This window comes from Ceratotherium simum, chromosome 2 (assembly GCF_057802395.1).
Source record: "Ceratotherium simum simum isolate JZ-2026a chromosome 2, ASM5780239v1, whole genome shotgun sequence".
In the NCBI taxonomy this organism is placed as follows: domain Eukaryota; kingdom Metazoa; phylum Chordata; class Mammalia; order Perissodactyla; family Rhinocerotidae; genus Ceratotherium; species Ceratotherium simum.
The window spans coordinates 56,353,223-56,377,019 of record NC_141901.1 but is presented as its reverse complement, the minus strand read 5'-3'; the positions used below and the strand labels follow the sequence as shown (position 1 = coordinate 56,377,019).

Sequence of the window (23,797 nt, the reverse complement as noted above, 5' to 3'; positions counted from 1 at the left end):
CTTCGCTGCGACAGCCCGGGGTTCACAGGTTCGGATACCGGACGTGCACCAACGCACCACTTGTCAAGCCATGCTGTGGCGGCGTCCCATATAAAATAGAGGAAGATGGGCATGGATGTTAGCTCAGGGCCAATCTTCCTCAGCAAAAAGAGGAAGATTGGCATCAGATGTTAGCTCAGAACTGATCTTCCTCATAAATAAATAAATAAACAAATAAATAAATAAATAAACCTTGTTAATCCTCTTCAAAGATTCTTTTGCAAACCAGTTTGTCACTGGGCACCTTCTAGCTGAAGATTTTCTTCTTTTGAATAATATCTGTGATCTGTTAACCATTCTTTATCTGCATAGATAGGGATCCAAGTAGAAGCTATCCCATCACTTGTATGACCAGAAAGAGAGAAAATTGTTTTGGTGGATGCATGTATCACAATTATTTTGAACCTAGTTTTTTTGGATTGCTTATTTTGTCCTTTAGAATTTGGGTTCTACAAAGATCACATCCTGTTAAAAAAGCTCAATATTTGCCTATCTAAGGCTACTTATATAAGTAATTATAATTTGCTATAAATGAGAATCTGTGAACCTCTTGACTGCAGATTAGGGTGGCTTTTATTTGATATTAATCATATCTGCTGTTATTCACAAACTTATCAGCCTTGTGTATGAACACTAACCCTCATTTTATATAAAACACAATTGAAGTAAATCTACCTATAGCTACTTCTCTTATTCATTAGTGATTAAAATCACAGAGAATAAGCTTGATGAAATGATTGCAAGCATGTATAATAGACCAGTTAGCATATTATCTGGCCTTGTGGCAGGAATCAAATTAATACCTTTAGAATCTTTTGTGCAAAGGTTAAGCAACGAAACCACTCCCATGAATTCAGGTCTGCTTCCCTCTATAGACAGATTCCAGAAGAAACAGATTTTATAAAGACTATAAGAAATATATTAATCTTGTAAAACTATTACTTCAAAACCCTATTCTAAAGGAGCTGCTGAGATATGCTGATTATTTGAGGTTGTGGAAAATGTTTCTCATAAAAGTGCTCCAAACAAAACACGCTTTACATTGATTTACAAGGTGTGAACAGCTGGGTTTTGCAGACTGCTTGGTGCACTTCTGGTTGTTTCTCTTAAATCAAGTAGAAAAAATCTACAATGCTGTAGTCCTTTGGTTTTATTTTCTGGGGTAAAAAAAGTATAGGCATAAATGTTTTTACGTGATCCTCTTGATGATATCTTTTAAAATAACGTATCAAATGGCTTAACTCATGTCTCTTGATTATCAGTATTCTTCAATGTCGCTGTCAGTCTTGATTAATTGGTTGAAAATTTCAAAGCAGAATAAGTAACTTTGAAGAACATTTTCCCAATCCCTGAGAATCATAATCATCACAGAAATAGTTTATCCTTTCATCATAAATCTCTGGAAAGTAGCCGTGTTCGTTCATTGTTAACAGGGCAAGGAGCAGTGTCATAGAGGGTTAGTCCCTGTAAATTGGCTTCCACCCGTAAAGAAATTTTCTGGAACAGAAAAGAAAATTACATTTAGAAGTTTGCTCCTTAAAGACATATCATGTCTTCAATATGTTCTGTAGACTATTTTTTGTGATTAGGAATGTAAATCAATTCTAATGAGTAACAGGAGTGAGACAGCTATTATACAGCCAAAGCTATCATCTGTAGTACCAATAGAGCTGGGAAAACCAAGCTTCGCTACTCAGAAGTTTCTCGTTTTTCTTTGGTTTCTATGAATAATCAGTAAAACTAAATGTTGAGGATGGCCTACGTAAACGCAGACAGAATTGATGAAAATTCTGCAAAAGAATTTCTGCAAATTTTATTGTTTTACGACCCTATTTTCAAAGCTGAACCTCACTAGCAATACACTACTTCTCCATACACAGAACAGTTCACCTGAGAAGTTATACTTTTGGCATCACTGCTTATGAAGTTAATTTTTTAAAAACGCTGGAGACTTGCCAAAGGAAGTTCTGTTACTCCATCTGAAGGAAGTCTGACTGCATACATCTAATTCTGTCTTTTCTTACCTGAAAATCACGGATATAAGTCAGGAAAAAACCAAAGAAGGAAAATGACATAGACCATTCTGCTGCAGTAGTGATCACATGAAGCACATAACCCTTGAGTGACAATGCAAAAAAAAGAATAGTTCTGTAAAGTTTCATTCAAATGATCCATAATTTCTCTCAAATAAAAATCCTATAATTCTTATTAACCAACCTGCCTTCTGAAAATCAACCCTTGATTTATTGAACATATCTGAAGAATTAAAGGCAGACATTAGGAAAGTCTTCCTAAATGATCTAGCCATTGTAGTTTCATCTTTGTTCTTGTTAGAGCCGTCCAGTTGATTCCGACTCCTAGCAACCCTGGGTACAGCAGAGTGGAATGATGCTCAGTCTTTTTGCACTATCCTCTCACCTTCCAGTGCTATATCAGACAATGTTCTGTTGCTATTCTTAGGTTTTCATGGCCAGTTTTTTCAGAAGTGGGTGGCCAGGTCCTTCTTCCTAGTCTGTCTTAGTCTGGAAGGTCCACTGAAACCTGTCCACCATGGGTGACCCCGCTGGTATTTGAAATACCGCTGGCATAGCTTTCAGCATCACAGCAACTTGCAGCCACCACAGTATGACAACCAGTAGATGGGTGGTTGGGTGGTTCCCTGACCTGGAAACGAACCTGGGCTGTGGTAGTGAGAGCATCAAATCTTAATCATTAGACCACCATGGCTGGCTACTTTCATCTAGAGCAAACAAAATTTCCATTTGAATAACTAAGACAGAATAGGAGAACTCTATAATCAAGAAGTTACTGCCTTTCCCAAAGCCATAAGATGCATAAAATGCCACTAAAAAAACTTTAAGTAAACAACGCTCATACTAAACTTAGTGTTATTTTTGGAGCCTTAAATAATATATGGATTATAATTAGGAGAATCAGGTAAATTATTTCAGTCATTTATTCTCACAAACATGTCCAAGCCACAGCTGATTCTTTAAAAATAATTTAAAATAAAATGTCACCAAATGTTTTGTGAGAACAGATGAACTCATTTTATTTTCTATTTAGTATATGCTCCTCCTCTTTTTTCCTCAGGATCAAAGATGCTGTCTCCATTCAGAGATCCATATCAGAACCTGAATGCAGAATCTAAAATAATAAACTTCCAGATAACAAAAAGTGGAGGAAGACATCGTTTTAATTTAGACAACAAGTATTCTAATAATAAAAGATCTCAGTTGGGTATATTGTATGCTATATTCATATTTAGAGTAGTCAATTTCTGAGAAAACTCTTTGCCATCCTAATTCTCTTCATGTCTTGAAAATGTCCACAGGTCACAGGTGATAGGAGAATATGTATAGTTCTACATAAACTCTATCATATAGAGAAAATAATCCTAATATACAACTGATTACCAAAAAACCTTAATTTCAGTGATGAAATGAAAAACATATGAAAATCAACCAAAATAGTCATCTGTAATATAAAACTAAGTTTTAGATACTCTAAGTTCTTACTTTGTCCTTTGGGTTCCAATGGAGTTTTTCTACTATATCAGTGCCAAAAGTGCCATGGTACAAAAGTGATGAGCAAGTCAGCACTATAGAAAAAGTAAGTCAAGGAAGAATCTCAGAGAAGACCTGTTTAAATTAGATTCAAAACAAAAGTCACTTTAAAGGTCCAAAAAAATTACTCATACATTTGTTCCCAAGGTCCATATCCACTTTCTTAAAGATTTCCTGTTACAAGGCAGTAGTAGAATTTAAAACGTGCCCAGAGCATTACTATGAAATGGTTCATATGGTTAATCCCTCTTTGCTCAGTAAACTAGCAGCTGTATCATAAGCCTCTGCTACATAATTGTTCTCAGGGAAGGCATTAACTCATCCTTCATATCTTTGAAGTGAGTACAGTAATCCCCCCCTTATCCAAGGAAGATACGTTCCAAGACCCCTAGCGGATACCTGAAACCACAGATAGTACTGAACCCTATATATACTATGTTTTTTTCCTATACATACATACCTATGATAAAGTTTAATTTATAAATTAGGCACAGTAAGAGATTAACAATAATAACTTCTCTTTGGTATATCTGAATTGCTAGCATCACTACTCCTGCACTTTGGGGCCATTATTCAGTAAAATGAGGGTTCCTTTAACACAAGCACTGTGATACCTAGACAGTCTATCTGATAACCGAGATGGCTACTAAGTTACTAAGGAGTGGGTAGCGTATACAGTGTGGATATGCTCGACAAAGGGATGATTCACGTCCCAGGCGGGAGGGAGCACAATACTCAAGATTTCATCATGCTAGTCAGAATGGCATGCAATTTAAAACTTATGAATTGTTTATTTCTGGAATTTTCCATTTAATATTTTCAGACTATGGTTACAGCAGGTAACTGAAAGCACAGAAAGTGAAACCACGGATAAGGGGGGGACTATTGTATGATCAAGCCAAACATTATCTTTGTTCCTAGCTCAGTTACTGAGGTCCTACACAAAATTTGTATTTCATGTTTCAAATCTTTTAATTTAGGGTTACTAACCCAAGAATCTCACTCACGAAAGGCCTACTTACAATATGCCAACACTGTTCACTTAAATTTTGTTATTCAATTCCCTTCTAAGTGTAGCCACAATTTATAGCAAAGGATACTGCTAAATGCACTTACTCCACACCAGATAACCAGCAGCAGTCTGATCCAGAAGACTTGTTTGCCATGAAATTTGGGCTGCATTTGGTAGGAAAGGATGGTCTGAACAAACATATATAATGAGCCCATACCAAAGGTGAGCACAGCTCCACATACATGTACAGCAAAAAACGTTGTTTTCTGAGAGGTAGAAAGAAGAAATAAGTAAATAAAAGAAACTCAAAACACATCGCCAACACAATATGTAAAAGCACAAGCCAGTGATTTCAATGGGACATTCCCTAACTGGAAAAGCTCTGCAGATTCTATAAATTACTTCCTGAGGTAATTTTCTTTCGTCATACTCAGCATAACCCAGAGGATTACAGTAAAATCGAGTTATTTCATATGCCACTACTGAAAACATGATAGTAATTAATCATTTACTCATTTAATAATATGTTTGTTTATTTGGGTGCCTCACTGTTCTAAGCACTCAGATACGTTATTGAACAAAACAGACAAAAACTTGGCCCTCAGAGTTTACATTCAAGTGAAGGAGCACAAACAATAAATAATAAACTTCAGAAATAAGTAAATTCTATAGTATATTAGATGGTGATAAGGCTTATAGAAAAAGAGCAGTGCAAGGTAAAGAAGATTAGGATGGTTGGGAATGCTGGGGGTAGAGAGCTTCAATTTAAACCTAATTTAAATCTAAAAGCAATGTAAAGACTCAAGAAATTACAACATTTTACCTTGGCTCTAGTTTGATTGGTTTTGATAACTTATACAAGAGATTACCATAAACTGTAATTTTCTTCTCCTTTACCTTACTTTTGGAAATCCATCTGCATTTTTTACTATATATAGCTCCTGCTTAAAAGTGAGGACAGTAGTTCTCCAAAAATTCTATAATCAAAGACTTAGTTGAACCACTCTATTTCTCTAAACTGATGCTGCCAGTACGTCATTTGGCTGAGAAGGTACTATACAGCACTTGGCACAGAGGGTATGACCAACACAACAGAAGAGAGATCAGGGCGGGGTTCCCTCCTTTTACAATCAGCTGAACTAATCCACAAGCAGAGTCCAATTTCCTTAGTTGAAGGTATAGGAAGTTTCTAGTATAAAGAAGTAAAAGATAACTTATTTGCCAAAGGCATTGGCTTCTTTTTGGAGAGAGAAAGGGCTACCTGAATGTGGTTACAACTGGCAATAAGTTATGAGCATCGAGAAGGGAAAAATAATTGTTATTACCACTATGGGTAACCAAAAAAAAAACATTCAGCACCCATAAAACATAATACAAAATGCTAATTATCTTCTTGCTTTATACTTATGTGAATTTATCTATACATATGGATACAATCTGGAAAAATACAGGCAAAAATGAAAATAACTAAGAGCAGGAATATAGGTGAATTTTTTCCCCTTCAAAATATTCTCACATATATTGATGAAGTTAAATACAGACATAGCCTGGTCAATGTCCACTTGTAATCAACACACAGTTCCATCAACAAAATCCTGTGAATTAAAAGCAAAAATAAAGAATGGAGAGCATTTACTACTATAGTTTTATAATTAAAATAAAGGTATATAAAACTAGTTTTAACTGGCAGTACTTTTGCTTAATATAATTATATATATAATATACAAATATAAATCATATAAATTATATTTTGTCATGTACAAGAGCATGTTTGTGCTAAGTACCATGTTAGGTGCTGAAGATACAACAGTGAACAAAACCATTGTGCTTATAATTAATGGAGAAATAGATCAACTAAAAAATTTAAAAATAAATTTAAAGAATCATAGATATAAAATTAAGACTATAATAAGTGCTATAAAGAATTAGTTTCCCGAGGCTTAGAGAATACAAAAAAGGAAAACTTGAAATATATTGGAGCAAGCCTGTTGACAGAAAAAACTTCCCTGAGGAAGTATAGTCTGCACTGAGATCTTAAAGATATAAAAATCTATTTAAGGCTTGGGGTTGTGGAATGTCCAACAGGAGAAACAACATATGAAATGGAGTAAAATAAACTTGTCTTATTTAAGGAACAAAGAAAGGCCTGTGTTAGGTACAACAGAGACATTAAGAAGGGGAATGACGCAGAACAAGGCTGGAGAGGCAGACAGGAGCCAGATCATACACGACCTTTGAGTTAATTAAGCAGTTTGGCAGTTTATAAAATTACTGTTTCTCTCTTGTTGTATCCCTTTTCATGCAACTTTGGACTTGTAGAGCTTTAAGCAGGGGTATAGGGAAACAGAGTGAGATATATACAGTCATGCACCACATAATGACATTTCAATCAACAAGGGACCACATATATAATGGTGGTCCCATAAGATTACTACCATATAGCCTAGATGTGTAGTAGGCTATACCATCTAGGTTTGTGTAAATATACTCCGTGATGTCCACACAATAATGAAATCGCCTAATGACACAATTCTTAGAAGGTATCCCCAACGTTAAGCATCACATGACTATATATATTTCCTCCAAGATTACTTTGGCTGCAATATTAACGGGATGTAAGAATGAGTGCAGAGGAACTATTAAGGAGGCTATGGCAGTAGTCCAGATGAGAGATGATGAAAGCTAAACTGGTTGAGAAGGAGATGGGAGGGAGAGAAGTGGAGATGGAAATGGAGAGAAGCAGATGCTTTCAAGAAATATTCAAGAAGTAAAACCAAGAAGTCCCTACTTTAAAACACAGTGCTAGCCTTTCCTCCAAGTCAAGCTCTATAACTGTAAACCATTTACAGACCTGGTTTGTGCATAATTTTTCTCATATGATTCAACTAGAGTTTGTCTCTGCAAGAGAGAAGTGGGAAGAGGAGGAGCAGGCAATGCATTCACCACATTAAATAAGTAGTAAAAGTTTATATTAGAAAGGAAGGAAGAAAAACTGTTTGATATTTGGGTAACGCTATAGGGTTTGCTTATAAACAGGCCCCAGCAATGAAGCCATCAGTGAAAGATGTAGAGGACATTCAACAGGCACAAAGTTGTATGAAAATAGACGTAATGAAGAGAGAAAAAGCAATCTAATTCAAAATTACAAGGCCATGGGGACCCCTGTGGTGAAGGCGAATTAGAATGAAAGCTGAAAACAAAGCATCAAAGAAAGTGTACAAATGTAAACTGTCTTCGTAGGTGAATGAGATACAGGTAGAAACGCAGCTCGCATGGGTGCTATCAGGAGCTGCTCCTACAATTTACTGGGTTGTGTAAACAAATATCAGTTACTAATAGAAGCAGTATGTTAAATATGGAGGTGACTTTGGGATTCATTTTTACCATACAGCAATGATACTGTTAAACTGATCAAGAGACAACTGGAGCAAACAATTAACTATTCATACACTAAAAATTCCAAAAAACATATGTTTAACACTGAGCTATTAGAAACCAATTAGAGAAGGCAGGACCCTATTTGAGGCAAAGACAGCTAGCTAGCTGTCCACCAAAATTTGTGTGTCCCTTCCAAAGTATACAGTTGCCCCAGGAGCTGATGCCCAGCAAGACTACACTTCCCAGCCCACCCCTCCACGCCCCCCTTTACATCTCACAAATGAATGTCAGTGGAATGATGTGAGTTACTGCCAGGTCAAGGTTTTTAAGAAGTAGGTGTGATTTTAAGAAGTAGGTGTGATTTTTGCATGTTCTCTTTATTTCAGCCAACTAGATGCAGAACACAATAAGGACTCAGGGAATGGCAGAGCCCACAGACGGATAGTGTAGGGGCCTTAAATCATTGTGGGAGGAAAATCACCTATCACCAGAAACACCTGCACTGGATGCATGTATGTAGGAAATAAACTTCTATTGTGTTAAGCCACTAAAATTTTGGTCTTTGTTACAGCAGCAAGCACTATCCTAATATCTACCTGAATTATAGGGATTACTAGTAGTAACCATTACTAAAAAAAATGAAAATTAGGAGAGACCAATCAGAAGCATTATAGGAATGGAGAACTTTGAATAAGAAGAACGGAATATGCCTATATATGTATACTTTGTATGATGAGTGTGTGTATGTCCGAATAGTTATTAGATGTCTAAATAGGTTATCAAATGTCTAAATTGAAACTTTAAAGACTACACAGAGATTCATCAAAAAGCACCATATGCCCAGGATGCAGCTGATATTACCAAAGACTCATCAGAAAGAATGTCAACAGAAAGGAATGCGGAGAGTTTGAGAATATTTGGTGAAGGTCGACTGCTGCTATAACGTTGAGAAAAAGCTGGAAGAGCTACAGATCCTCCCTTTACTTCCTCATATGTGGTGCTGGGCACCTAGGAATTCAGGTGATAAATGGCAATATCTAAACAAGAATATAAAATAAGTACTGAGTATAACTTATTAGGCATATTAAAAAAAATTTAAATTTTAATCGTGTCACTTATAATTTACATCAATTCTCTCTGGTCTTGCAGTAATCTCCAATTATAATAGTAATAGAGTCTAATAATTGTCCTGTGGGTCCCCAAAAAAGTTAGAATAACTTATACATGTTCAAGAGATTACTGAGAAGGAATTTTTCTAATTGTGACTGTAGCTATTTCTAAAAGAGTCAAATAATTTAAAGGCAGTGGATTCTATTTTGTTAAGGTAAAGAAACAATAACAGCATGTAACTGAATGTTTCAGGTTTCCTTTTTTTTTTTAATGTGAGGAAGATCAGCCCTGAGCTAACATCCATGCCAATCCTCCTCTTTTTGCTGAGGAAGACTGGCCCTGGGCTAACATCTGTGCTGATCTTCCTCCACTTTATGTGGGAGGCCGCCACAGCATGGCCTGACAAGCCGTGTGTCGCTGCGCACCCGGGATCCAAACCCGGGCCGCCAGCAACGGAGCACATGCACTTAACCGCTGCGCCACGGGGCCAGCCCCTCAGGTTTCCTTTTTTAACAGGTATATCTACATACTTCAGGAAAATACCTCTGCTGGGCTAAGACACAAACCTGGAAGTTTGCCACAATAGAAAGTCCTAAACAACTCAGTAATCCAAGCACAAGGCCAGCCTTGTTTAATCTGATGATACGATTCTCTTCAGGATTCAGAGCATGAACTTGCTTATAACGAACATAAATGGTAGCAATGCCTAGGAAGAGATAATCCGGACAACAACAAAGTAATAAATAACCAAGGAATAAAATTGCCATTAAAAAGTTCACAAAGGTCACGCTTATCCAGAAACACACATTTTCCTTTTAAAGTTAATCTGAGAGAAGAAAAAAACAGAAACAGCTGTAGATTTTAAAAAGCTTTTAAGGTTGTATTGCGGAACTACTGATATCTGTGTGACTTAGCAAGTCATTTGCCTCTCGTGGGCCTCATAGTTACAAATATTTAGGACAGAATTTAAGAGAGAAGTTTGATGTTTTCTGAAAATCTCTAATGATGTGTTATATAAAACACAAAATATTCTACATGATTAACATTAAAGTCTAAGTAATTAGTTCTAGAATATGGATAAAAATGGGCATAGGCAAAAAACACCAAAAGATTATTTGCCTTACTCTCATTTCAATTTATTTCAAATTACTACAACTTGGCTCAATTACATATAGCAGTCAATTACATGGAAAATAACCCCACTTTACTATCCTTATTAGTCAAGAAAGGGCTAGATCGAATTTTCCATCGCAAAAATATTGCCAAAGAACTTAGGAGTGTAGAAAACGTAACAGAGATATGCTTTTGTAGACATGTTTTTGAAAACTTTAGTTATAAGATGAACTTCTGTGGAGTGAACTTCTTCACTCCAATTTTTGACCCGAGTAAATAATAAACATATGGAAGAACACAAATATTGAAAACTATCAATTGATGGAAAAAACCAATATTTTAGTAAAGCATTAATAAAAATTTGGTTCAAAAAATAAATAATGAACAGGAATATAAAATACTGTAGAGCACTCCTTTTCTGGGCATTAGACTATCACTCAAAAATCAAAACATGGTTCCATCACTATTCTCAAATAAATTGTTTATCCTAAAGGAATTTAAATTGGGGCTAGTGTGGTCAGTGTGTTTATAGCTCTTTCTCCTCTACTGGTTGCTTAAGAAATCCACCGAAGGCCTCAGGGAATATTCAGTTATACTTTACAACTTCTATTCGGATGAGTAGTCAAATAGCCTTATAGATATTTTTTTAAAGTTCATTTCCATAATTTAGCATTTCTAGAAATTGTTTTTCTTTTAAAAGCAACATATCTGTGATCAATAATTTAGTGATAACATTCCCTCGAGTATAACTAGAAAGTAAAACCAGTAACACATAGTGTGTAAAGAATAAAAGGGCAATTTAGCTACTAATTTTGATTGTTAAAACCACCCTCATTACTTACATAAAACTGCGGCGATATTTAACATGGCCCCAAACAAGCATTTTTCTGGAGCTACTGTACCAGTGTCGCTGAAAGAAAAAAAGAAGGTGCATGGATTTCTCACACTAGATATACACATGTACGTCTTCTGAGGGATAAGAAATAATGTAGGTTACTTCAAATCCTTTATTTTTTTATAAATCCATGAGTTTAACTCTTACATAATCTTATAATTAGAACATGACAATTTGAGCTCACAATATTTACCTATTCACTTTTTTCTCATATCACTTAAGATTGTTTCTTTTTCACATAATAGAAATCAATATAAATTGATAAAAAAGCTATCCTTGGCATGTTAAGGCTCTATTACTGACATTTATCAGTCAAGCAGCTGTATTTATCACTCACCTGAATATTCCCTAAACACTACAGGTCCTTTCACAACTCTCTTTTGGCATCTGTTGTTGACTCTGCCTATAATTCAATTAACACAATTTCCTGAATAATTAAAAAATATTTATCAGGGCCGGCCCCGTGGCCTAGTGGTTGAGTTCAGCGTGCTCCACTTTGGCGGCCTGGGTTCACGGGTTCAGATCCCAGGCATGGACCTACACCATTCATCAGCCATGCTGTGGCAGCAACCCACATATAAAATAGAGGAAGACTGGCACAGATGTTAGCTCAGGGCTAATCCTCCTCAAGCAAAAAAGGAGGAAGATTGGCAACAGATGTTAGCTCAGGGCGAATCTTCCTCAGCAAAAGAAAAAAAAATTTTTTTTAAATTTATCAAGCACCTACCACGTGCCAGACAACATTTTAGGGATAGGAATACAGTGGTAAGTAAAAGAGACAAAAGCCTTGTCCTCCTGGAGCTTCCGTTTAAGAACAGCTTTGAGTCCCCTCCTCTCTATAGCCTTGGCCAACTCCTCTAGCAGAATGCTGACTTATACAGCATTCTGTCCTGACTTCTATTAACATCACTTATCACACTGTATTGCAATGTATCTGTCTACATGCCTGTCTTTCAGGGCAGTATGGAATACACAGATCCAGATTAACAGCCCACCATTTACTAACTGTGGAACTTTAGGTACGTAATTTCCCTAAGACTGTTCACTGTCTGAGAAATGGGGCTATTAATTCCTTCCCAGCTTCATCAGATGAGTATGAGGAAATGAAACTGTGGTAATGCATGTCAAGTATCTAGCATAGTAGCCAGCACATGGGAGACGGCCCATTAAACGTTAGTTCCTTTCCCTTCCCTAAAATTACTGTAAAGATTAAAAACACAAAGTCTTTAGCCTCAAATTGAAGTAGTATAGGGAAGAGATAATAAAGATGTCAACTAATACAACGTAATGGGAACAAAAAAGAAATGGAAAGTCACATCTGGTAAGGAATCAATAAGATTTCGTGAACATTTGCATTAGGAGGTTTAGGAAAAGTAAAGTATCAAATATAAATTCTAAGGACTACTCCCTTTGACGCTAAAATGTATCTTTGGATACAAAAGACTTTATTACTCATTCATCATCTTCAGGGAGTGGGGATTATGTTTTGTTTGTCATTGTTGTTCCTTCTACCTTTCAAGTTTTCAAGAAAAATTTGTATTATTCTTATAATCAGAAAAAAACCCCATCATTTTCATAGTTGTATTCCAAATGATGCTCCTGTTTTGGATTACCCCATAAGTAAACAACAGCATGCATTTCCAAGATTGCTGGCTAAGTGTGCTCTTCCCTTGGTGCTGGAACAGAATGACATAAACTAGCTTACAAGTGAAAATGGCCATGCCCATCACCTCATCAGCACAGCACTTCAACCCAGTGGTCATTGAACTATTTTGATCACACACTATCAAAAAAAAATGTCTGATCATGTAACTTCAAAATATATGTATTTATTATATTATTATTATTATCTATTAAATATAAGTTTAAATATTTTGAGATTAAAAAATATACCTAGAAGTTCTATTAATTTCTTCTCATACCCCAGTGGCTAGTTTCACGCACCCTACTTGGGCATCCACTACTTGAACCAACTAAGAGAACACCTGAAGCTCACTTGCAGTGGGAACTGTCTTTGAAGTAAAATTTGCATTTGGTTATATCCTTTGGGTCTATTACAATTAAACCTCTTAGATAGGGTCTATGAACTGAAAGGAACTTTGCCGAGTATCTAGTTTAACTTAATCATTTTTCAGATGAAGGAAATGAGTCTGAGAGAAGCAAAAATAAGTACCATTGAGTTTAAATATATTAGAAAGTTGGAGAAAGATCCCTGGGTAATACTATTAAGTTCATTAGCAGAAAAATAGAGAGGCAGAAGGACAGGGATAGAAAAGGAAGTGTCCAGGGTACTGTCTATCAGAAAATCACATGAGGTACCATTAGAGAACTGAAACTCTGAAAAAGAACTCAGTGATCTCTTAAATTATTAAAATCTCTTTTAAATAAAAGCAGACAAGTTCTTGAAGGGGAAATAAAAATGCTGAAGGACTCTCACGAATCTTATATATGTATCTTCTCTTGGAGTTACTAAAGAATGAACTGGCTCCTTAAGCTACCTGTTCCTCTAGCAGAGTGGTAAGCAGTGGTGATTATCTATCAAATTATTCCTAGAATTGGAACCTTAAATTTTAAAATATCTTTGGGTTTTGTAAATCTTCCCAAAGTGCACCCAATTTGTTGATATCCTTTGAGCCATACTATAACATTGTGGAAACAACAAATGTAGATGGTAATGCCCTGATCTCTTCTCGACATTTTAAAAAGATAAATTTAGCCTTTTGGTTTATCGTCCTTTAAAAGTTTACTATTTTCTGTGTTGGAAAGGTTATTTTTCAGAAGGTAAACAAGTAAATAAATGAAACAATTACAACAACAATAAAACAAACCAAGCTCTGGAAGGAAATCAACCAACCATTAATCACCGGGGGGGGGGGGGAGCAGAAATGAAGGGGGTTGGAAGAGACTTTCACTTTTTATTTTTATAATCACTCTAGTATAGTTTAAAATTTGTTATAATAAGCACATATTGCCTTTATAATTGGCAAAAAAAAGAGGGTTATGGACATAGCACATGCAACTGAGTACCCACACATACATCATTAGTAGTCTTGAAATTTCAAAAATATTACCAATAAATTTTGATACTGAATGTGTCAGAAAGATCTAGACAACATGGCATAAAGAGGAAGAGCCCGGCCTATAGAGTCAGATTGCCCAGTCAAACTGAATCTTGGTTCCATCACCTACTGAATTGTGTGCCCCTGGACAAATAAATAACATAACCTCCCTGGACCTAATTTTCTCCTCTCTCAAATGGAGGTAATAGTTCCTACCTCAAAGGGTGGTTGTAAGGATTCAATTATTTAAGATCTGAAGAATGCTTAGAACATTATCTTGTACATAGTTAAGTAGATTAATGTTTGCCATTACCATTATCTTTTAATATTCTATTATTGTTTGCAGCAGTTTTGAATTTTAAGAGGAGAATAATTCCAGTTCTATCTTCTGAGACAACCTCAAACATTTATTTGGAAGACAAGGCACTAAAGTGTCACAATTCACTAACCAATTCAGTAACTGAATCTTACCCCTCTGTCTCCACATTTCTCTATCACACAGAAAGAGCCAAATACAACTTCCTTTTTATGCTCCTTTTATTGTTGTGATGTCAAACATAAAATTTGAATTTTAAAATGTTAACATTAAATGTTGGCTTCAATGCTAAAACATGAATGAGACATAAACATTCTCCTATAAAAGAATACATTTCACTGACCTGATATAAGGCAAAACAGGGTCAACATGGTGGAGAGTTATGGCAGTAATGTATGAAAATATGAAAGCAGCAGCCGTCCAAATCACAAGGGCTGAAGGAAGGAAACTGAGGCCTTGCTGAAACCACCACATCTCAAACAGGTCTTCTGAAGTAGAAAAAACAAATTAGAAAAGATTATTCACAGGTGTTTCATCTATTCTACTTTAGCCATCCACTCCCACAACCTTGTACTTATCACTCGGAGCTGTTCCACTTTTGAAATCACCCCCCACACCATCTAACACCTGCTCTCCTTTGATTTCTCAGTAAATGGAACGAAGATTCACCCACTTGCCATATCCAGAAATCTTCTTTCTCCCCCATCTTTCCTCACATAATCAAGTACCAAGTACTATTTATTCCACCTCCTAAATTTCCTTCAAATCTACCCCTTCTCTCCATCTTCACTGCCACTACCCTACCTAAGCCACCATCATTTCTTGGCCAGATTATTTTTATAACCTCCTAAATGGTCCTCCTTTAGTCTGGACCACAACCAATCTAGGTTCCACCCTAAAACCAGAGTGACTCTTCTAATTCTAAAATACCACTCTGACCACCTGATTTTCCTACAAAGAATCTTTCAGTGCCTCCCTTATGACCTTATAAATTGTCTTTCCTCCTTAACACGGTCTATAAGGTCCTTGCATTGTCTGATCTCTACTTACCTTTCTACATTCATCTTTGGCCACTCTGTCTGTTCCCCATTCCTTGTTCTAGCTATCATCAACTTCAGCATCATTACAAAAGCAAACACAGTGTTTACTCTGTGTCAGCAATGTTACTAAGCACCTTAAATGCATGATCTCATTTACTCCTCTCAACAGAACTATAGAGGTTAAGAGAACTGCCCAAGAACATAGGGCTGGAACATGGTAGAGAGAGGATTCAAACTCAGGTAATTCCATTCTAACACCAATCACTATGCTATACTGCCATAGCTAACTTTTTCCAGATCTTCAAATGTGCCAAGCTCGCCTGTGCATCTCCAGACCTCCATGCTTGTTGTTCTGTCTAGATGACTAGACTACAATGCTTTCACCCCTCCCTCCCCACTACCACCAGTTAACTCCTACACATTTTCAAGTTCTAACTCCTCTAGCTTCAGCTCAGTGTCCCTGCTTAGCTTCTAACAGCACCTTTTACTTCCCCAACCAGGACACACATCACACTTAACCGTTACTTGTTTGGTTTTATCTTCCTTCTAAACTTTAATTTCTGTGAGAGCATGAACCAACTGTTTTCTTCATCATATTCCCAGCTCCTACATGAGGGAAGAAAAAAAGGCCTAAATACACACATACTACACATCACCACGTTCTCCCTTAAATTCCAGACTGAGGATGTTGGTAAGTAATAATGAGTCACTGTGAATTAGAAAACATTAATGTATCTTCATGCATTTAATTTTTTAAAAAAAATACAGAAACACTTCCAAATTACACGAAATTACTCCTATGCATGTGAAAATAATTTCATGTTTGGGAGAGCATTTTCTCATAGTTTGATGAAATGAAATTTAGTATACCCCATGAACTTTGTAAAACTTACAACTCTTATCTCCACAATTCTCCAATGTGCTCAGCTTCCTCATCTCAGACTGACCTTCCAAATATGAAATCTCAGCCATTTTTCACTCGTACTTGTCATCTACTCTGATCATCTGACTTGTTGCTAAATATATAGATTTAAATCTTGCTAAATAAGTTTATTTTCCTTTCCCCCTACAGCCACTGTAATAGCCTTGATTTGAGTAATTTCCTGCCTGAATATATCATAATCTCTTCTGTTCTTTTTCCCTTGTCAGCCCTTAACACTCCATCAGAATTTTTTTCTTCATCTATTTAGTTAACAATGACAATTTCTTGACAAGTTCCTATAGTGCTTTCCCCAGCATACATTTCTGGGATAATGATTCTCAATTTTTATAAATTTTGAATTACTTCTAAAATTTTTAATTTTTCATCATTCAACTCTTTAAACATTATTTTAATTTGTTTCTGATAATTCTAATCTAAAGTCCTTAGGAGTCTAGTTCCATAGTTTTTTGTTCTGCCAACCCTTGCAGATGTGTTTCATGGTTTTTGACTGTGAGCTCTTATTTGGATGATCTTAATCTGGAAGTATTCTAAAAGGTTTAGATTAAGGGTGAATCATTCCAGGGAGGATCTATATTTATTTCTGCTGGGCACTCTGGCACTTTACTAACCTGGGCCAACTTGAATTTCTTGGCTTCTGGGTTTTTTTAGATCACGTAGATACGTAAATTTGAACCTTAAATCTGAGTGATGGCAGACCACATAGTTTCAAGTTCTCAGATGGTATCTTGATTTCCCCACCTAGAGCTGTAGTAAAAATGAAAAAATTCCTCTGTGATCTCTCTTTGCCAGGAAGAAGATATTTTTCCTAGCCCACTTTTCACTGAGAGTACAGACTTTTGAGGGTACTGGCTGAATTTGATGGGAGGTGGTTCTACAAGGCTATGAGTTGTACAATTTCAAGTGGAAATTTTTTTTTTTTTTTTTTATGAAAAAGTCATCCCCTAAAACACAGGCACCGTTTACACAAGCTACCATGTGAATGATGCCTCCTGGAGTTGCACACCTGGGAGATCAGAGGTGTACAAAGGCGTATCTATCTCTCTACCCTGGGTGGGAAGCAGGGGGAGCTATCATCTGCCCCTAATTGTGTTTTACTTCTGCTATCAGCCAAATGCCCCCAAAAGAGACATACTGCTAGTTTACTACTCTGGTTTCAGCTCTATCTTTGACTTTTTAGCCCTGGGATTCCCCTTCCCTTCCTACAAGACTTGCCTTGCATTTAAAAGCTAATAGAATTTATTCAGTATTCAGGTGTTCTGGCAAGAGAGATTTTCAAAATATATTGTCCACTCCATTGCTAGAAGCATAACCTCCTCCTCCTTTAATCATTTTTGCACGTCCAAATCCTTCCTATTCTTCAAAATTGAGCTCAAACACCATCTTTCACACACAACCTTCTGTAATCCCTTTGCATCTGGAAACAAGCAGCCCCTCCTCTGAGAGCCCCTCCTCTTGATTTGCATATCTCTTACAGTTCAAGATCTTCTACAGTATGAAAATTTGGGAGGTTGTCTTCAGTGGATAAAATCCTTGATGAGGGACTCCACATCTCTACCTAAGTATAGCAGAGGGCCTTGCCCATAGTAATCACTCAATAAATATTTTTTGAATGAACAAATAGGCAAAATCAAATCCTCTTACCCCAAAAAGGTTCATGATTTTCCTATTTCAGTAAACAGCGTTACCCTTTTTTCAGGTCATCCAGATTCTAAGACCTCAGAGTAACCTTAGGTTCTCTCATCCAAAGCCCTCACATACTGTCAGTAAGTGATGGCCATTCTACCCCGTTATTTACAACCACTCTGCTTCCCAGTTCCCTGTGTAAACACTCAAGCTTCTTTTCTGACCACAACGGTAGGAAACTAGGAATCAACTATAAGAAGAAAATCAGAAAAGCCACAAATATGTGGAGATTAAACAAAATGCTACTGATCAACAATTGGGTCAATGAAGAAATCAAAGGAGAAATCAGAAAACACCTGGAGACAAAGGAAAATGAAAATACAACATGCCAGAATTTATGGGATACAGCAAAAGCAGTTCTAAGAGGGAAGTTTACAGCAATGCAGGCCTATCTCAACAAACAAGTAAAATCTCAAATAAATAATCTAACAGTGCACCTAAAGCAACAGGAAAAAGAAGAACAAACAAAGCCCCAAATCAGTAGAAGAAGGGAAATAATAAAAATGAGAGCAGAAATAAATGAAAGAGAATTAAAAAAAATAGAAAAAATTAATAAAATCAATTATCAATTCTCTTGGCCTAACTGCTTTTCTTCTTCCCCTCCAACCATTCTATATGCACTGCCAAATTAACATTCCTAAAAATTCTTCTGCTCAAAAACTTTTTTTTTATAAAATTGTGTGAACTTGGGCAAGCTTTACTAACATCTCTGAACCAGTTTGTCCTTTGAAAAATGGGAATAATATTACTGGCAAAGGCTGCACTGTCCAATACAGTAGAGACTAGCCATATGTGGATATCTAAATTAAAATTTCAACTGACTAAAATAAAATAAAATTTAAAATTTCAGTTCCTCAGTCATACTGGCAACATTCCAAATGCTCAAAAGCCACGTGTTTCTAGCAGCTACCATATAGGATGGTGAAAATATACCATATAGGACTGTGCTGGATAGTTACTGCAGGGATTGCACTCATGCAGCACAAAGAAATAACCTAACACATTGCTGATACATAACAAATAGTAGCTTTTAGTACTAACTGTTAAATGGTCTAAAATAACACCTATTTCATACAGGTTTATTCAAGAACTAAATGAGAGAGAGGGAGTCAAGATGGCGGCGTAGGCAGACTCTGAACTCACCTCCTCCCGTGGACACAGCCAATTTACAACTACTCGTGGAAAAATTACCCCTGAGACAGAGCTGAAAACTGGATAAGAGGAACTCCTGCAACAACGGACAATCCTAACTGGGGTGGAAGAGGCAGAGACTCCTTCCCGAGAGGAAAACGCCGCCACAAGCCGCCAGCTTCACGGGCCGGGGAGCAGCTCACAGGCACGCAGCCTCCCTGGAGGCTGGGCCCTGAGCCGGGAGCGCCCCGCTGTGGGCATTGTGTGGACCCAGCACAATCGAGACCAGCGGCATAATATCTGACTTTGCTGCTACTAAAGCATTGGGTAGCATCCCCAGAAAACCCGGCTCACAAAGAAACTAAACTGGCTCTTAAAGGGCCCGCAAGACAAACTCACCTGCTCCAGAAAGCATCCTAAAATCACCAGAAAGAAAGGTGCACACTGCTTTGGTGACAAGAGACTCACCTAATAGGCCCTGAGTGCATCTCGGTGAGGGGTGAGACTCTCCAGGACTGGGACATTGGCGCGGCCATTGTTGTGGCTCTGGTGTGAGCGTGCTGACACAGACGCCATTGAGTTTTCCTGAGACCTGCTAGCCCAGGGTCTGCTCCACCCGCTAGAGCACCGATTTAATCCAGCTCAGCCAGGGCAGGCAGCCCACCCTAGAGACTGGCCCCACCCAACAACAAGCCCTCAGGCAACGTGGTGGGCCTGCATACAGATTGGTGACTGGATTTTCTGCAGCCTGGCAACTGAGCTGACTTGAGCGGGGCAGGGTGTGCACAAGGAGCGGGTGGAGAGTGTGGGGTGGTGGCGGAGTGTGTGGGGCTCCCGCCAGTGAGAGACTGGGTCCGCTTGGGAGGTCGGGCGCCACACGGGCAGGACTGTGTTGACTGTGTGTGTGGACCTGTGGGCGGCAGGGCTTGTCAGCTGCAGAAGACTTGTGCTTCTCAAAGACCCACATAGGAGGTTTGCCCCACCTTCCAAAGCCTGAAAACAATTGGGTGCTCCTGTGCCTGGAGGCCAGCCCCACCCAGCTGCAATCCTCAGAGAGCTGACAAGAGACCTAATAGGCTAGAGGTTTACAGCAATTCTAAGGCCCTGAGCCTAACAACCTGCCACGCTGGGGGCCTACTCACTTAAAAGAAATACTGCAACACAGATGTGGTATTAGAACTTGCAGCCAACTGTGCTGGGCTCCTCACACCTGATAAAGAGACTGAAGGCCCACAACAACTACAAGCAGCTGAGCATTACAACAGCTGGCCAGGAGCATAACTCAGCCTCCCTGGGCACCTATAGGAGAGCTAACAGGCCACAATAGAAGCACACACGTAGCCCACATAGGGGCCACCCTGGAACATTGAGAACTGAGGGAAGCACACTGGAAGCCTCCTAAGCCATCACTTACATAAGGTCACCTATCCAAGAGCAGGAGACGAGCTGACCTACCTAATACATAGACACAAGCACAGGGAAAGAGGCAAAATGAGGAGGCAAAAGAATACATTCCAAGTAAGGGAACAGGACAAAACCCCAGAAAAGGAACTAAGTGAAACAGAAATGAGCAACCACCCGACAGAGAGTTCAAACTAAGAGTGGTAAGGATGCTAACTGATCTGGGGAGAAGAATAGATGAACTCAGTGAGAATGTCAACAAAGAAATGGAAGATATAAAAAAGAACCAATCAGAAATGAAGAATACAATACTGGAAATGAAAATTCATTAGAGGGACTCAAAAGCAGAGTAGAGGATACAGAAGAACGGATCTGTGAGCTGAAGAAAGACTAGAAGAAATTACCCAAGGTGAACAGGTAAAAGAGAAAAGAATTAAAAGAGTGAGGACAGTCTAAGAGACCTCTGGGACAACATCAAGCCACTAACATCCGTGTTATAGGTGTCCCGGAAGGAGAAGAGCGAGACAAGGGGCAGAGAATCTATTTCAAGAAATAATAGATGAAAACTTCCCTAACCTAAGGAAGGAAACAGACATCCAGGTACAGGAGGCACAGAGAGCCCCAAACAAGATAAACCCAAAGAGGCCCACACCAAGACACATCATAATCAAAATGTCCAGAATTAAAGATAAAGAGAGAATCCTAAAAGCCACAAGAGAATGTCAAGTTACATACAAAGGAAACCCTATAAGGCTATCAGCTGACTTCTCAGCAGAAACCTTACAGGCTAGAAGAGAATGGCACGATATATTTAAAGTGCTAAAAGGAAAAAACTTACAGCCAAGAATACTCTACCCAGCAAGGTTATCGCTCAAAATGGAAGGAGAGATCAAAATTTCCCAGACAAGCAAAAATTAAAGGAGTTTGTCACCAAGAAACCAGTGTTACAAGAAATGTTAAAGGGACTGATTTAAGGGGAAAAGAGAAGACCACAAATAGGAAAAATTATCTATTTCCACGAATAGAACGTAAAGGAAACAAAAGCACAAAAAGAAGTTGGATATGATATCAAAAACATAAAAGGAGGGAGGAGGGTAGTTAAAGAGTACAGCTTTCAGACAGAGGTCAAACTAAAGTGACCATCAATTCTGTATAGAAGAAGTAAGGAACAGAGAAGGACTACTAAAACACTGAGGGAAAAAAAAAAAGTTAAAAATGGCAGTAAGTACATACTTATCAATAGCTACTTTAAACGTCAATGGACTAAATGCTCCAATTAAAAGGCATAGGGTGGCTGACTGGATTAAAAAACAAGACCCATATATATGCTGCATACAAGAGACACACTTCAGACCTAAAGACACTCACAAACTGAAAGTGAAGGGATGGAAAAGAGACTCCACGCAAATGGCAAGGAAAAGAAAGCAGGGGGTAGCAGTACTCATATCAGACAAACTAGACTTTAAAACAAAAACTGTAAAACGAGACAAAGAAGGGCATTACATAATGATCAAGGGAACAATCCAACAAGAGGATATAACACTTGTAAATATCTACGCACCCAATGTAGGTGCACCTAAATATATAAAGCAATTATTAACAGACATAAAAACAGAAATAGACAGTAACACAATAATAGTAGGGACTTTAACACTCCACTTACACCAACGGATAGATCATCCAAACAGAAGATCAATAAGGAAACATTGGCCTTAAGCGACACACTAGAACAGATGGACCTAGTAGAGATAAACAGGGCAATGCATCCAAAAACCCGAAGAATACACGTTCTTTTCAAATGCACATGGAACATTCTCCAGGATTGATCACATATTAGGCCACAAAACAAGTCTCCATAAATTTAAGAAGATTGAAATAATACCAACCATCTTTTCTGACCACAACGGTATGAAACTAGAAATCAACTATAGGAAGAAAATCAGAAAAGCCACAAATACATGGAGATTAAACAAAATGCTACTGAACAACGATTGGGTTAACGAAGAAATCAAAGAAGAAATCAAAAATACCTGGAGACAAATGAAAATGAAAATACGACATGCCAGAATTTATGGGATACAGCAAAAGCAGTTCTAAGAGGGAAGTTTATAGCAATACAGGCCTATCTCAACAAACAAGAAAAATCTCAAATAAACAATCTAACAATGCACCTAAAGGAACTGGAAAAAGAAGAACAAACAAAGCCCAAAATCAGTAGAAGAAGGGAAATAATAAAAATCAGAGCAGAAATAAATGAAATAGAGACCAAAAAAACAAAAGAAAAAAATAATAAAACCAAGAGCTGGTTCTTTGAAAAGATAAACAAAATTGACAAACCTTTAGCTAGACTCACCAAGAAAAAAAGAGAGAAGGCACAAATAAGTAAAATCAGAAATGAAAGAGGAGAGGTTACAACAGACACCTCGGAAATACAAAAGATTATAAGAGAATACTATGAAAAACTATATGCCAACCAATTCGACAATCTGGAAGAAATGGATAAATTCTTAGAATCATACAACCTTCCAAAACTGGATCAAGAAGAAGTAGAGAATTTGAATAGACCAATCACCAGTAAGGAGATCGAAACAGTAATCAAAAACCTCCCCAAAAATAAAAGTCCAGGACCAGATGGCTTCCCTGGTGAATTCTACCAAACATTCAAAGAAGAGTTAATACCTATCCTTCTCAAACTCTTCCAAACAATTGAGGAGGGGGAAGCTCCTAACTCATTCTACTGAAGCTGACATTACCCTGATACCAAAACCAGACAAGGACAACACAAAAAAGAAAATTACAGGCCAATATCACTGATGAACATCGATGCGAAAATCCTCAACAAAATACTAGCAAATCGCATACAACAATACGTTAAAGATTATACACCATGATCAAGTGGGATTTATTCCAGGTATGCAGGGATGGTTTAACATTCGCAAATCAATCAACGTAATACACCACATTAATAAAATGAAGAATAAAAATCACATGATCATCTCAATAGATGCAGAGAAAGCATTTGACAAGATACAGCATCCATTTATGATAAAAACTCTGAATAAAATGGGTATAGAAGGAAAGTACCTCAACATAATAAAGACCATATATGAG

The 23,797-nt window shown here is 37.5% G+C and overlaps 1 protein-coding gene across 8 annotated transcripts in view; it reads right to left on the bottom strand.

The window, feature by feature from the left end:
- Positions 1 to 594: 594 nt before the first annotated feature.
- DRAM2 (DNA damage regulated autophagy modulator 2) overlaps positions 595 to 23,797 on the bottom strand; it is a 28,054-nt gene continuing 4,851 nt past the window's right edge. The window contains exons 2-10 of one of the 8 annotated variants that reach the window (XM_087445708.1): positions 17,080 to 17,215; positions 16,048 to 16,134; positions 14,832 to 14,976; positions 11,061 to 11,128; positions 9,672 to 9,811; positions 4,706 to 4,883; positions 3,558 to 3,640; positions 2,064 to 2,156; positions 595 to 1,536 (exon numbers count right to left, since the gene is read on the bottom strand). In XM_087445708.1, coding sequence (XP_087301834.1) covers positions 1,429 to 1,536; positions 2,064 to 2,156; positions 3,558 to 3,640; positions 4,706 to 4,883; positions 9,672 to 9,811; positions 11,061 to 11,128; positions 14,832 to 14,962 — 801 coding nt within the window. In that variant the 5' untranslated portion in view covers positions 14,963 to 14,976; positions 16,048 to 16,134; positions 17,080 to 17,215 and the 3' untranslated portion in view covers positions 595 to 1,428. Of the gene's footprint in view, positions 1,537 to 2,063; positions 2,157 to 3,557; positions 3,641 to 4,705; positions 4,884 to 6,133; positions 6,213 to 9,671; positions 9,812 to 11,060; positions 11,129 to 14,831; positions 14,977 to 16,047; positions 16,135 to 17,079; positions 17,216 to 23,797 lie in introns of those variants that run through there. The other 7 variants (XM_087445702.1, XM_014780039.2, XM_087445712.1 and 4 more) reach the window with 7 other exon arrangements.